At 47.3% G+C, this 16,159-nt stretch overlaps 1 protein-coding gene across 1 annotated transcript in view; it reads right to left on the reverse strand.

Moving 5' to 3' along the window:
* Positions 1–1,447: 1,447 nt before the first annotated feature.
* CPAMD8 (C3 and PZP like alpha-2-macroglobulin domain containing 8) overlaps positions 1,448–16,159 on the reverse strand; it is a gene marked incomplete at its 5' end in the record, with an annotated part of 120,137 nt that continues 105,425 nt past the window's right edge. The window contains 7 exons of the mRNA XM_029051144.2: positions 1,448–3,852; positions 4,490–4,661; positions 11,440–11,514; positions 12,066–12,278; positions 13,391–13,501; positions 13,615–13,720; positions 15,308–15,382. Coding sequence (XP_028906977.2) covers position 3,852; positions 4,490–4,661; positions 11,440–11,514; positions 12,066–12,278; positions 13,391–13,501; positions 13,615–13,720; positions 15,308–15,382 — 753 coding nt within the window. The remainder of the gene's footprint in view (positions 3,853–4,489; positions 4,662–11,439; positions 11,515–12,065; positions 12,279–13,390; positions 13,502–13,614; positions 13,721–15,307; positions 15,383–16,159) is intronic.

The raw sequence follows: 16,159 nt of genomic DNA on the forward strand, positions 1-16,159 counted from the left end.
TCCCTCCGTAAAGCCCCAGCGAAGTCTCTGGGTGATCAACCCCACCCATTCAGTAGTGCAAAGTGATCTCACTGGCCTGGTGCTTCATAAAAGGAACCTTCCTCAGGGCCGAGCCAAGGGTTCCGCCGCATCTTGCAAAGGTTTCCCTTAGCAGCCTCCCTGATTCGGGGGTGCGCTCACCCTGCAGTAAACTGACCCAACACAGCCAGCTAGCAGGCAGTCAGAAAAGTTCCCTAGTTCAATCCCAACTCCAAAATGGGCCGTAGCCCGGGAAGAAGCGGGCTTGTGTGTCCGCAGGAGAGCTTCGGCGGTAGCAAAGGAAGCTGGTTGTCTCGAGTCGCTGAGGATCTGGACCCAGCCTCCTCTTTCGTTCTTCGGCTAATCGCCCTAGTCCGGCACCCTGTGTGCCCACGATATTCGTGAACCGGTCAAACGAATGAACAAGCCCAGTTTTACCGGTACGTAGGCCGCTCGTGGCTTGGCCTCTAAACTCCCCCCCCGACCGTTGATCCGGGAATTCTTGAAGAGCTGTGCCTAAACTCCGCTCCCATCAGTCGATTACTCGATCCGTGGTATTTACTGAGTGTTCTCCTGTGTGTAGAGCACTATACTGAGCGATTAGGAGGGCACGGAGACACGTTCCCCGCTCACGATATCTGATTGAAGCACCATGACACAGGACTGTTTTTAGAAATGGATTTTTAATAAAATAGTATCTAAAACAACCCCCCGCCCATTTTTGTGGACACAGAACCATCTCACTAGCACTGAGCTCTGGAAACAAGAATGGTCACTGAGTCCTAAGCAATCTGGGTAAAGCACTAGAGCCTGCTGCCTGATGCCCCTGCCAGCCTGATGAGGCAGCAACCAGGGTTCCTGATCATCCCCTGCTCATTGATGCTGGCTCAGCTGGTGGGAGCACAAAGGAAACAAAACAAGCGCAAGATTTGTGAACATAAAAATGTACATAATGTGTTTCTAAACAGACAATATGTCCCAAAGCAGTCAATCCAGGCTATTGTACATTAAATAATCAGTATTAACCATGTCAGGTCTGCCTTTTTCATTCAACTCAATTCGATCGACTCTTGTCCTGTGTTTGTCATTTTTTTTTTTTAATCCACTGAGAAGCAGGAGAAACAGAAACAGATGGAGAGAAAGGGACAAAAAGTATTTACTTAAATAAATACCATTATAAAGAATACTCCTGATAATATGCAAGTATAAACATAAATACTTTCATTTGAGGGATTACAAAAAGTAAAATAACTGATAACTAGAAGATAGCTATCGAGTCTATTTAAGTAGATAAACATGGTATAAACGTGAGATTTTGGATTACAGGCCACTGAAGTTTACTTCTTGCTTGTACTGATTATTGTCTCAAGGGAAGACAATGAAGCTAATTATTCAAAATGAGTGAAAATCCTGCAGGAAATTTTGTGAGCGTGTGTGTGAGAGAGAGAGAGAGAGAGAGAGAGAGAGATCAATGCTTTGAAAGAATGAGCCCGCCGAATCCTAACTGTTGCAGTTTCTGGTTGGGTCCCCTCATCTTCTTCTAGCAGTAAACCCACCCAGCACACTCCTTTGGGGAAGAGTGGAAGGTCCGTCCCATCTTCATTCTGAACACGGGAGGCTAACAGATCAAAGAAACTATGCTCAAAGAGTATGGAAAGGGGCCTTTGAGAAGACCAGAGAATCCATTTCAATTTCCCAAAGCAGGGCCCATTGAAGCGATGGAGACCTCGGAGCCGGGAGGCCAGTAGACAAAACTCTCTGGGAGCCAGCTCTAGACTGGGCGGAGAGTTTTCCTTCCACAGAGATGCTTTCTGAGCCCTGATGGGTAGGGTCTAAGAAGTCTTGGTCTCCTCTGCTCGAGACACAAAATGGCAGGAGACCTAGCTAACTCCACACCCAAGAAGGATGCGATTAACAGGGACACGGTAAAAACCTCAAATTTGAACTTTCGCTATTGAAAAGCTTAGGCCTCGAAGGGCAAAGGGCAAATACGAGAAAGCTGAGAGCAGGCCCAGGAGTCGGAAGAAAGGACAAAGCTGTGGGTCCTGGCAGTCTACTGGAGCTGAAGCCCCCAAACTATGCGAAACAGAGGTTATTTCATGTCTTTAGTTTTTTCAAAGAAGAAAATGTCTTTCACTGAAGGTTGCAGAAGGCAGGTTGTTTACCTAGTGAATAAATATTTGTTTAGGCAGCTGTGTCTACTCAACAGATGGGCCCTTCTGTGCCGTTGCACTGTATATAGCAAAAGCTGCTTTGGAGTTGGGTTTCAAGCAGTTTATTTATTTGCAGATTGGGCAGAGGGCCATGGATTTCTTCCCGCTATTTAGGATGTGGCACATCCCTGCATATTAAACAGAAATGGCACATTCTCTCACGGAACAGAGTGCACGAGCCTGCGCAGCTTCTTAGGCACTTTGGGCCCAAGGATACAGGGACCCAAGGGGTGAGACAGGCGCTTCTTCCCTCGGTTTCTTCACTGACCCACAAGGATCAAAAATGTACCTAGAATCCCCAACATTAAGTATGCCTTCTCTTCGCGAGTGCCTACATCAGCCTCACTCTCTCCCTCTCCCCAGTACTGAGCTTGGAAGGAACCTAGAAGTTCCCCCTCCCACTCCCCGCCCAGTGGTTCACACCGGGTTACCATAAGGAGAAAAACAGACCTGAAAAGAGTCAAAGCAATTTTCTACTCGAGTCCGGTGATGGCCGACTCACTCCCTTCTAATCAATCCCTGGGAGGCCTCACCTAGCGATAAGCCATGGGTACTCTACAGCAACATCAAAGGGGATCTAAAAGACGCTTCCTTGGGGAAAAGGAGTCACAGGCCCAGCATCCCCTACTGTTAGATGCGGAATATTGGGTCTTTGGTTTTCCCCAGGGAGAATTTCCATTGGTAGGGATGGGGCCACAGCAATGTGCTTGCTCTTTTTGGATATTTATTTTGGTGTGGCGGCCGGGGCTGGGGGTAGGGAGGGTTCCAATTTCAGGCCAGATTTGCTAGGTTCATCTTTTATTTTAGGGTAAGATGATTTATGAGGTTGCATTTTTGTCCCTATGCTCTAATAAGTGAACCCCACCGGTGGGCTTCCCCCTCCCCCAATCCCCCTCATCAGAGCCATCTGTTGGCTTTCACTCTAACAGAACAGTCACTCAGATTCTGACTTTCACACTATTAGCCCTTATTGATCTCACATCGAATGTTCTTTTTCTTTCCACACAAGAGTCTCTCCTGCTTGAAGCAGACTAATAAACATTTCCCTTGGTAGTTAGTAAGCTATTTTGGTGGTACTGTTTTCATGGAAAGAGCTTTATTTTCTTGCTCTTACTTCTGGGTGGTGTGATAATTGCCAACACAAACTGCATTTTCCAGAAAAAAAGCAAGAAAAACTCTTCAGCCATCTCTCAACAAACAGCCACATAGCTGGATTCAGGAGTTTGGGACCCAGGCACTCGGGAACTGAGTCATGGTGACACCACAGAGAAACAGAGAGAGAGAAATGCTCTGCAGCATCTTCCTAACAGATGGACAGTTTCAAACGGGTTTTGATGCCATTTCCCAATTCTTCTTCTTTCTCTCTGAAACCAGCAGGGCGTCTGCCACTCGGGGAAAAATTCCCAACAAGAGGAACACAAGATAGGAAAAGTGAAACAGATAATGAAGGGTATTAGGCCAGCCCAGAGGCCTGCTCCCTCTTGGGAGTTAGACCCTAGGGCTGAAAGGAGGAGGGAAGTAGCCAGGTCCTTTCTGCTCCCCAGCAGGTCAGCCATCTGAACAAACATGTCCAGGAGTCTCTCTCTCCGAGTCACTTCTCTTTCCAGGAAGGTTTTTATTTCTGTTGAAAAGAGACCACAGTGTTATTGATTCCAATCACTGATTGCTGGGACGAAGCAGCCATCTTGAGGGAGAGAACTAACCAGAAACTGGTTTGCTTTTTAACTTGCAAGGAGTTTCTCAGTTTTGCCTTCTCTTAAAGTGGGACTTTATGGCCCTATGTAAAACAACCCATCCTCTCCCCGAAGGCTCTCTTCCCCTTCCAGTGTAATAAAAAAAAAAAAGCACAAATTGGTCAACTCCTGGCCGAGTCTGGCCGGAAAACTAGTGATGGGGAGAGGATCCTGGACAATGTTGGCTCCAGAGCTTGGAGCTGTACTGGAAGGGGGTGGTGGAGGTGCGTCTAGAAACAGATGATGGGTGGCGGCAGGGGAAAGGCACTGGTTTTATTTAAAAAAACAACAACTCCTCCCTCTATTTTCCTAGCCTAGGTGTTTGTGCTTCTGCTGTGGCGGTTGATAGGTACTGAGCACCTGTCTTGTGTTTTTCACCTCCCCTAATCACAGAAGTAAAGGAACACTGAAGAGAAGCCCTGGTAACAATCCTCTTCTGGCATCATTTTTTTTTTTTACCAAATCTGCACTCCAGCATCATCCCCAGACCCTCCCCCTCCTCAGAAGAGTTTTTGAAGCCCTCACCATTCGACTGTGGTCACAGATTCCTGCATCTTGTCCCCTTCTCCTAATGGGCTGCTGATTGTTGTCAACTCGGTCCCAATCTCAAAGACGTCTGCTTCGGAGGCATATGGGTCTGGGTCATACTCATAGGAGTAGTAGGAGAGATCAGAGTGGGATACTGGAGCCTCCTCAGCTTTAAGGGAAAGAATCACAAGCTCAGATTGCGAAACATAGGCTGAGTCGTCAGAGAGCCCGGGGCTTGGCTGGGGTCAGACCCCTGTGACCGTGCCAAACAGGCGCCCTGTGGGGACCCCCACAGGGCCTCGTGCACCTCCCAGCACCCCTGAGGCAGGTAGGGCAGGTGTGCCACCGCTGCACTCCATAGATGGTGAGACAGGACACCTCCCCGAGCCAGTTCCCGGCAGGTGCCTGGTCTTGAATCCAGAAAGAATCCCTCTAATCTGCTGCTGGTCAACAACCGGGCTCCAGTGGGTGGGCATTACCCCCTTCAGGCAGTGGTCTCTGTTTCTCTTTCCCTACTTTGACGTGCTCGCTCCTTTCCAAAACGCACTTCTGGTTCGGTTATGTCATCACATCTGATGTTTTTTTTGGAGGGCCTAGGCCAGGGACCTGCACACAAGGGATGTTCGGGAAGTGTCTAGTGATAACGTGAGCCTTGTTTCGGACTCTGCTTCATTTTTGTCCCTTAGTGAGTGTTTCTCCCAGTGGGGACCCCTGAAAGTCTCCTGTGGCTAAGGATTGAAGTCTTTTCAACTAGGGACCCGGAGAGTCGAGGGTGGGAGGTGCCGGAGGGCATGGGCTGGACCAGGAGAAAAGAACCCCAGCCTTGGAATCTTCCCAGGGAAAAGGAGAAGGGGCTAGTGGCCATTTGAAGGAGGGGCAACGGCAATTTGGGAACTGTTATGAGAATAAAGGAGTTCTGACCGTGGCTGAGGAGGGGGAGGGGGCGTTCGAAAGAGGCAAAAGAAGGTGTAGGACATGATAGAGAGTTCCGGGGTGGGAAAAGTCTGGGAAGCCCTATTCGAAGCCAGTAAGAGCTGGGTGAAAAATGGAAACACGCATAAGAGAAATGCCTTGGATGGAGTAGAATCGGTTTAATTCCTTATTTGGGAGGAAATGTTCCCTTCCCATCCCCTAGGGACCCCAAGGACAGAGCCTGGGTTTGAAGTGACCATGAGTCCTGGGCTTCTTGCCATCCAGAAAGTTTTGCAATGGTCTCACTTGGGGATGTATTACACTCTGCTGTATACTCTCCCAAATCTGTGATGCTGATTGAAAGAGAAAAGTCCAGTTCAGATACCGGTTGAAAGGAGATGACTGAGAGGAAAACAAGTGAGAAAAAATATCAGTCTGCTTCCTCCACAGGCGCTCCCAGCTGTGGTCGGACAGAGACCGGTCAATCTCTTCAGAAGCGCCACCCCTCCAGATGATGATTTCAGTTGAAATCTCAGTAAAATTCCTACTCTCCTCTACTTGCCACAGAATGGAAATTTCCCACCAGACTAGGTGTCTCGTTTAGCCAGAAAATGTCTTCGTCTCTGAAAACAGCCGAAGCCGGAAAAGAAAAAAAAAGAAGGACCCAAGCCTTCCCCCTTTCTGCCCCCCACCCACTCCCCAGCCCTGCCATTCCAACCCCAGCTCTCACCCAGAAGGTGATTCCAGTCCCACTAACTTGCTCTTGGCCTCCTCCGAATGAGGAGTTGCCAAATCATGAGGTAGTTCAGTGAACGGATGATTACTGTCCACCAGGGACGGAATTAAGATCATAGAACTCATTTCTCCCAGGAACGCATGTCCAGAGGAAGATAAAAGGCCAGTGTTTCCTATTACTCACCCACCGCTCCCCACCTTCAACATGTGCATCCCAGCCAAGACTCACTGAGAGCCCCAGGGATGGAAGAGAGCCGTGGCTCCTCGCCAGACCCATCCATTCCAAGGAGCAATTCCTCCCGGAGAGGACGTTCTGGGCCTGGCTCTGAGGGCTGCCTCGGGGAAGAGGCCCGAGCTCAGGATCGACTGTCAGGCTGGCAGAGGCCGGGCAAGCCAGGACGCATCCCCGTCCGCTCCCCAGGGAAGAAAGCAGGCACTGAGAGCTGCCTTCTCAGACCGTTCCATCCAACACACCACCTCGGTAGAGAGGCCCCTGCCACGTGAAGTCTCTAAAGGAAGTGGTGGCAGGGAAAGAGAACAGATTCTTGGAGCTTCGGAAGAGGCCTGCCCAGGAAGTGAGGTTAGCGAACTTTTGGAATCCTTTTCCCTTTTGTCAAAACACATCCCCTGATGAAAGAGGCCTGAACGAGCCCCTCCGTGCGGCAGGCAAATTGGGGGAGATAGGGAAGTCACAATGGCAATCATCCTGATAGGAGATGTTCGGCAAAGGGAGCTGTGGAACTCCATGAGTTAGAGAAAAGAACTGAAACATGATGATCCTTATTTCTATTTTAATTGGGGTTTGGGAAGAGAGAGCACCGTCTGCTCTCAGCACCCGGACCCCATGAGGATGATGTCGGCATCCCCCATCAAAAAAGACGGATGAACCTCAGCCCCGTCTGTCCCGGTGCTTTGCGAGATGCGTGTGACATGGACGTAATCATTGGCTCACCTGGATATGTTCATAAAAAGAAACCGGGTGGCCAAGGCCAGCCCAGGTTTCCAGGGGCCACATTCAAGCCTTAGGGGATTTAAGGCAGAGGGAGCTTGTTGGGGGAAGACAACCCCCACCTCCCAAAGTCAGAATTTGTTCCTTCCTTCCTACCTTCTCCAGAGCCTGGGCCTGCTCCTGTCTCCGAACCTGCGCTCCCATCCCCAATATCGCTGTGACTAATTTGGGGGCTTGCCAAAGCCATGGTGTGGATAAGGTGTGTTGGGGGGGTGCTTTCCCTGAGGATGATAGGGCTAGGGCACATCATCATCCTGCCCAGTGGTTAAAATGTTGTTAAAAGTTCCCAAAATGATGTTCTGGGGTATGGAGAGGATGCATCCCTATCTCTGAGCTGTGCTGAGCAGAATCTCCTTCACTGCCCTAGGATTCAGTGTAGAAGTAGGAAGAACCAATGAAGTAGCAGAATGCCAGCCATGCTTTCAAATAGAAAAGAGAAAAAAAGAAAAAGAAAAAAAAAGAAATGCACCCTGCTGTGCCTCACCCTCCATAAACATACCTTACAAGAGCTAAGGTCAAACACCAGTGGAATAGCACAGGCTCAGTCCCATGAGGCTTGGCCTCACATTGCCAAAATGTCTGCTCGACAGGACCACTTTATTAACTCAATCATATTTACTGAGCGCCTACTGTGTGCAAAGCACTGTACTGAGTGTTTGGGAGACTACAATATAACAGAGATGATAGACACATTCCCTGCCCACAGTGAAAATGGGCAGAAGGAGCAGTTGCCCAGAGCTCACCTTTGGGGCGGGTGGGGTGCACACTGATGGCAAGTGGAACAGAGTGTGAAATATGATCGGTGGGAGAGGAGCACCCTTAGTTTAGTTTAAAAATGGATAATTTACCACTTAATTAAACCTCAAGGAGTTGGAGCTACACTCAAAAGTGCAAGAAAGGCTTAATGCTATGAAGAGTTTGGCTACAAGGCAGAAAGAGGTTATAAGTCTAACAATAATGCATAGTAAAATTTATCAGAAAAACCAGCCTAGAACAATAATTTCTTTTGTGTTTTTTTTTATTACTAGTAAATGTAGTTTCCAAATTGGGTGACATTTTCTTCAAAGAAAGAGGACCCACCAATGCCTAAACCATCCCTGCTATGTGTTCTGGAGATCAGCAAAGGCTTGTGAATCCAAATTCCTCTGTGATTTATCCAATGTCTGATCTGGCTCCCGGGGTTCTACATCCCTTCTGGAAATCACAGATTTACACACAGCTCATCTAAACTTTCACTTTAACCCCAGGACACCTGACCTGACTTAAACCAATCATACGCTTCAGTGCCACCAAAATGAATGAGCCAGATGGAGTTGTGTGTGTAAACGGACTTGGTCCTAGTTAATGTCGATTCATTTACTGTGTGGTTGACCTAAGATGAGCCTAAAGGATTATTTGGAATCACATGCTGGTCTCTCCTCCTCAAGGGCACTTTCGCTTCACATTTGAACACGCTCACTTCATCTTCATCTCCGGAAGCCGGAGCCACCGAAGCTTTGACCGACGGAGACTGAACTTAGCTACGGCTGCTATTGGCTCCTAACCCGGGGTAGCTCATTTTGGCGGTGACACTGGTTTTCCGGGAGTGTTGCTTACTAGCCGTTGTTTAACCAACCCACCTGGAGATCCACTGAATCTGGTCTAGCAGCTCAATTTGCCTGGTCTAGCAGCTCAATTTGCACAGGAATCCACTGCTCCAATCACGAGATTCTCAGAGCACCAACACTTCGTTACAGAAAAGGATATATGTCCAGAACTTATCAAGCAGAAAGAGAAAGAAAAGAGGGTACCAGTAAAAATGGAAATGGGATATAAGGTGAGAGAGACAAAGACACTGGCAGACCAAGAGAGAGAGAGAGAGAGAGAACATGTACCGCTTGAGAATCCAAGGAGAAAAAATTACAGAAAGACCATTATTTGATTTCTACCCTGGCAAAATTAGCAAAAGAGGTCAATGTTTCAGAGCCTCAAGGGGAAAGCTGTCCTGCTCATGAATAATGACCAGAAAGCTTCTCTAGAGCAGAAGGACTAGATGCTTCCAGGGATTTGTGGGGAGATGTGTCCTAACTTGAGCATCAACAGAATGGACATAGCAAGTAGAGGAAGGATGCAATGTCATCATCATTATCATCAACAATGTACTGTATGCGGGACTCTGCTTTAGGCATTTGGGAATACGCCACACAAATAAAAATACAGGGCTCTTTCAACGGACTGCAAATTTTTCCACCCCAAACCACCACGTATGGCTTATTCAGTAGTCAACAAAGAAAGAGTCGAGTTAAAACTAAGAGGCAGGCGGGAAAAAATCAGTTACTTTTCATTAGGACCAATGACTGAGAAATGGACTGGAATAAAAAGCTGATTATCCAAATGTCTGGTGACCAAATGGACATAATGAGAAAAATGGCCTTGGTAACTTAAAAAAAAAAATTGGCGTGGGCCTTTCCAAGACTGGCAAACTCAATTTTGTTCAGTTTACTTGAAGTGGCCACAGTACTGATAATCCATTTTCTCATGTACTTTATTTCTGACTCAAGAATTTCTAGTAATACTCAGAGTAATCCATGAGTGAGTCTGGCAGAGCAGTTGGAAAAGTATTTCACAAAACTACTGAATCTTTTGCCCTGGTAAACCTCGAATTACGTGGATTTGCTAACTTGCGTGATTACAAGGACTTGCTTCCCAGGATTATCAATAAAAGTCCTCTTTATCCTCTTCTCTACTTTTCACTTCATTATGTCTTCCTCATCTACCAACCTGACTACTGCATCAGCCTCCTCACTGGTCTTCCTGCCTCTAACCTCTCTCTTCTCCAATCTATACTCCACTCTGCTACCCAGATCATCATTCCAAACTGTTGGGCATCCATCACTCCTCAAAAACCTCGAATGGCTACTCATTTGCCTCTGCATCAAGCACAAATCCCTGACTTCTGACTTCCAAGGATCGCCACCTGGTCTCTTCTCCCACCACATCCAGCTCCCGCTCTTCTTTTGAACCAGGCTCACCTTCTCATTGTGCCTCACTTTCAACGACGCTCACCTCCAACTCCTTGCTCATGCTCTTCCCCTCCCTGGCACTCTTTCCCCTTCAAATCTGCCAGACCATAGTTCTCCCTATCTCCAAAGTCCTCCTGAAATCCTCTCCCTCCAGGAAACATGCCTGATTAATTTTCACCACCCCAGCTCATATCATCCTGATAACCACCCTTAGTATTTGTGTGTATAGGGATCAAAATACTCTTATTCATCTTTCTCCTGTGATCACCATATATTGAATATCTGTAGATAATTTGTATCTGTCTCCTGTATTCTACTGTGTGCTCCTCAAGGCCAAAGATCATGTCTTTTTTTTATTTTATGGTACTTGTTAAGCACTTACTACCTGCCAGGCACCGTACTAAGTGCTGGGATAGGTAAAAGCCAATCAGATTGGACACAGTCCCTGTCCTACATGAGGTTAAAAATGAGGTGACTGAGGCCCAGAGAAGTGAAGTGACTTGCCCAAGGTCACACAGCAGACAAGTGATGGGGCAGGGATTAGAACCCAAGTCCTTCTGACTCCTGGGCCCGTGCTCTATCCACTAGGCCACGTTGCTTCTCAGCTGCTTCTCTATGTCCTTTACTTCTATTCTCCCAGGCTTCTAGTACGGTGTTCTGCACACACAGCAGGTGTTTAATAAATCTGAATGACTGACTGATTTCACATATCCAAACAAGAGGAAATGTCAACCAAGTTTTCTCCAGATTCTGAACTCACTGACTAACCCTCAGCTCCAGCTCCCACCTGCACTCAGCTGGTTGTCTTCTCTATCTCTTCGAAACAGCCCTACCTGGGCCCAGCCTGGTTCTCTGTCTCTGGGCAGCCTGGTTTTCTAACTAGTGGGACCTCGCCTTGCCACACCAGAGTGCGTCTCAATCCGATAGATACTGGTATGGAGCAGTGTTGTCTTGCTGTTTGGAGCTAAGGCCAGCAGGAGATTATAACATGTTACCACTCCCCTCCCCTGAGAAAAATCATCCAATAATGTTTAGCGATTCCCCCCGCCATACTAGAAGTTTCAACTCAATCCAGCAACTCGAGCCAATAAAGAGCCATTTCCACGGACTGCCCCAGCCACTCCAGCTTTCCTGACTTCTCTGAAGCTCGCAAGGAATAGCCTGGTTTGCAGGATGATGTTCTCCCAGATCAACTCTTTCTGACTTCCAAAGGCACACGGAGAATTGAAATGGGAAGAGCGGGTGGGCGAGGGGGTGGGCCTTTATTTCGGACCCTGGGATATTCTTACCCGCTTGAGTTTGCTCAATATCGGGCTGTTCAACAGCTTGGAAATGTGTCTCTTTTGCATCCTGTGAATTCTCAGCTGCGGAAAATGACAGTGGAGGTTTACAGTATAGACTGGTGAGGTTTCTCAGAGACCGTTTCGGTTCACGGGCAATCACGACGGTGCAAAGCAACAGTGACTCGTGTGACTGAGTAGGAATGCCGATCAATGTTCACCGTCTCTGAAGAGAATCATTTTAGACGGGGACGGCATGAATGTTTGTAACTGCTGCTTGGGAGGTTTATGTGGCTTTCCATGGGAAAGAGAAGAGCAATTAAGGGGGAGGAGGCGGCAGTGCATCACTGCTTCATCTGGGGAGCTGAGCTCTATAGGAGAGCCATGACAATGGATTCCCTATCAGGACCCGAGGAAAAGCTGTAAAATGGTGCATCTGGCATGACCCCCAGACAGAGGGAGGCGAGGGGGACGTGGCTCAAGACTGCCTGCTTTGAGGCATCGTTTGTTTGGAAAGCTCAGGAAGAAACCTCACATTAATGACCTTTCCGAGGTGTTGGAACTTTAAATATCCTTGGCTCTGTCTCGATTATGGCCCCAACCCAACCCAGATCAGACACAGGAAAGGCACTTACCGGCAGAGCAGTGAGACAGAGACACTTGTTCAATCCTGGTGTTGTTTCTGCATGCAGCCACCTCCATTTGGCAGTGGTTTTGATAGATGGCACCATCTGAGCCACACACGGGGTCCCCGTCGTAGCCACAGTCCCGGGAGCACATGCACTGCTCGAAGTACTCCTCTTCTAGGCAGCCGAACACACTGTTACAGGGGCCGTTGTGAACAAAACCTGAAACAGCAATGGCAGTTGTGTTAGAAAGGGATTACCCAGGGGAGCTCTCCATAACGGTTTGCCCCATTTCCTTACTGGAGAATTTCTCCCGGCTTCGCAACAAGTGGCAGTTGTTGCAGTCATCACATTCCATACCCAAGGTAGGATTTAAGCCAAGGGTTGAAACTTAATTTTAATCGGACAAATTTCCCTAAACGAAATGATGACGGTGAGCGTGGTCTTGATGATGATGGTATTTGTTAAGCGTGTACTATGTGCCAGGCACTGTACTAAGCACTGGGGTAGATACAAGCAAATTGGGATGGACACAGTCCCTGTCCTACATGGGGCTCGCAGTCTTAAACCCCATTTTACAGATGAAGTCATTGAGGCAGCATGGCTTAGTGGAAAGAGCACGGGCTTGGGAGTCAGAGGTCATGGGTTCTAACCCGGGCTCCACCACTTATCAGCTGTGTGACTTTAGGCAAGTAACTTAACTTCTCTGTGCCTCAGTTACCTCATCCGGAAAATGGGGATTAAGTCTGTGAAGCCCCACGTGGGACAACCTGATTATCTTGTATCTACCCCGGTGCTTAGAACAGTGCTTGGCACATAGTAAGTGCCTAACAAATATCATTATCATTATTATTATTATTATTTTTGAGGCACAGAGAAGTGAAGTGACTTGACCAAGGCCATACAGCAGACAAGCAGTGGAGCCAGAATTGGAACCCAGTGCTCTGCACACGGTAAGCACTCAATAAATACAATTGAATGAATTGAATGAACCCATGACCGACTGACTCCCAGGCCCATGCTCTATCAGTTACGCCATACGGCTTTCACTAAACGGTAACCCAAGGATCAGAAGGTTGAGACTCCTGCCACTACTATTCATGGGGGACCATTGGGCCCACCTTTGCCTGGCAATTCATGAGATATCAAAAGTTTTGAAAAGTTGGAGAGGAGAGCGATTACTCTTCCGACATGACGCAGAATAACCGAACCCCAGAGTTGGGGTTGTGATCGATTCCATTTTTATGGCATCTTGGACTTCTCCCAGGGATCTCAAGGCTTGCCAACATTTTCCTGCTGAGCCTCTTGATCTCCAGAAATGGGCCATGACTTACCAGGCCACTGATTAGCTGAGCTCTCCACCTCATTGCAAGTTGGCCCATCACACAGCTCTCGCCCCAGGGGACTGTTTTCACTAACATTGTAGAACCGAGTAGCTTCGAATGCTGCAAAGTGAAAAAAACAAAAAAGAAAAAACCCAAAAAAACAAAAAAAAGGCTGAAGACAATACAGACTAGCGCGTCAAGGAGACAGTGACAGTTTCAATTTATGAACATACCTGGCTCATAGTAATCATACACTTTGATTGGCACTGGAGCTGTCTTCCCAACAATGTACTCCCTGAAGGCTTGGAATTTCACACAGGTCATACACTGACTCGGAATCTGTATGAGGAAGGTATAAGTTTGAGCTCTGAACCGATTGCAGTTCTTGTTCTGGTCACACATGAGGTAGAGCTAGCTGTGTCTAACACTTAGAAGATAAGACAAAGATCAGACAGATATGCTAATCCCAAAAAGGGGGTGGGGGGTGAAGCAGTGTTGCCTAACGGATAGAGCACGGTCCTGCGAGTCAGAGGATCTGGCTTCTAATCGCTGCTCTACCACTTGTCTGCTGTGTGACATTGGGCAGGTCACTTAATCGATCAATCAATGGTACATAAAGAGCACTTACTATATGCAGAGCTCTGTAATAAGCACTTGGGAGAGTACAAAAGAGTCAGTAGAAATGTTCCCTGCCCATAACGAGCTTCCAGTTCAGAGGAGGAGACAGACAACAATATAAATATTTTATAATATACAGTTTAAAGATATGTACATAAGTTCTGTGGGGTTGGGGATGGAACAAGTATCAATTGTCTAAAGGTCACAGATAGAAGTGCAACTTAACTTCTCTTTGCCTGAATTACCACATCTGTAAAATGGGGATTAAATCCTCTACCCTCTGACATAGACTGTCAGTCCCATGGGGGACAGGGGCTGTGTCTGACCTGATTATCTTGTATCTATCCCAGTGTTCAGTACAGTGCCCGGCACATAGTAAGCACCTGTGGGCAGGAAATGTGTCTACCACCTCTGTTATATTGTACTTTCCCAAGCACCTACTACAGGGCACTGCATACAGTCAGGGCTCAATAAATACAATTGATTGATTAATGAATACCATTTAAACAAAGAGTTCTCCTCATAATTTTTAATAAACATTTATTAATCACCTAGAACACAACAGGTCCTTGATACATACAAGTGATGTTCTTTCTAAGCTTCAAACAATAAGTTTGGCACTCTGCCACAGAAGTTTCTGGAGGAAAGCAGAACGGGGCTGCCAAATCTTTGAGGAGAGGACAACAGAGGTCACTATGGTCACAGACTTTGGGGGTTATCTGTCCTGCTCCTTGTGGCAATATGGGGGCTGGCTGGAACTAGAACCAATATCAGCACTCTTGGTTACAGCTCTCTCTCTCATCCCTGCCCCCAGCAGGGAACCTCTAGAACCTGTCCATTTTCCCTGTGTATCACACGCAGCTCTGGGTCTGCGTGTTCAGCTTTCTGACCTCATGTGTATATCTGCAGGTCCATCTCCCTGACTGCGTGCGTATGGGCGGGTGGGTGTCCACCTTCCTGATCTTGTTTATGTGTCTCTGGGTCCACCTCTGGAGTCTCAACTGTGTTTATCTAAGCTTCCACTTCCCTGAGACTACTAGATGTGTCTAGTACCTCTCATCCCAAGTCTGCCTCCATCTTGCAAGGCCAAATCAGCACCATTTCAGGACAGTACATGGTCTTTTTCAAACAGAACTAAACAATGTCAGAGCAAATACCTCCAGATGATAGTGCTGGGAGGTTTCTTTACCACCCATTTTCCTCTGGAACTAGGGATACTTTTTCACAAGCTAGGGCAAATATTTTCCAAGGCAGTACCCAAGGGACCCATTTCAACATTTAATAAAATTCAATCAAAGACAAAATTACCTCATCAAAGTAAAAGAGGACTTTCCTTCCATCGACTTCATATCTTTTTAGTCCAATTTGCTTGTTCATCAGTAACTGAAAAGTAACACAGGCATTAAATTGGACTTGTGTTTCCTGTTAAAAACAATCGTCAATGAGGAAGATCGAGGAAGGGACTCTCTCTCTCTGTGTGTGTGTGTGTGTGTGTGTGTGTACTCACATGCGTTTGGGTCTGTGAAGAGAGTAGATGTGGAGGGGAGGGGCTGGGGAAGCAGGGAATTTTATTGTACTCAAAAAGTAATTCAATCCCCAATTGGCAGATTAGTTCCTAAGGAAACAGTTTCACTCAGTGGGAAAACAGCATCTCAGGAGAAGGGATAATGAGGGTCAAAGATGCCTCTAGCCAAACCCAGGAGGAAATGAAGTTTATGCTTTTCTGATGAGATCCATCCATTTGCTGGAATGCCCAGAGAGGTGCGACCATGTTACGGTACATTGCTTCTCTCTCTCTCTCTCTCTCTCTCTCTCTCTCTCTCTCACTCACTCTCCAGGGAGCTCTCCCTCTTGGAACTCATTTGACATCTCATCCATAATCTAATTGAGTAGTTCCCGACTTAGTTTCAGGCCAAATGCATTCTGTGGAGACTTTGGGCCCCCCCCCCACTCGAACCCAGCCCCCAGTGTTCCCCTTAGAGCAGAGTCTCTGGTTTCCACAGTTCCAACCCAAAGATGATGGCACCAGACACCGTGAGGCATCTCCCCTACAATTCTTGCTCGAACTGAACCACAATCTTTTGTTGGGAAAATCTGTCCCTCTCATTCTAACGCTTGCCAAGTTCCATTCGAACTGTACAACATTTTAGTACTGATCCA

The sequence above is a fragment of the Ornithorhynchus anatinus genome, chromosome X1 (assembly GCF_004115215.2).
Source record: "Ornithorhynchus anatinus isolate Pmale09 chromosome X1, mOrnAna1.pri.v4, whole genome shotgun sequence".
Classification (NCBI taxonomy): domain Eukaryota; kingdom Metazoa; phylum Chordata; class Mammalia; order Monotremata; family Ornithorhynchidae; genus Ornithorhynchus; species Ornithorhynchus anatinus.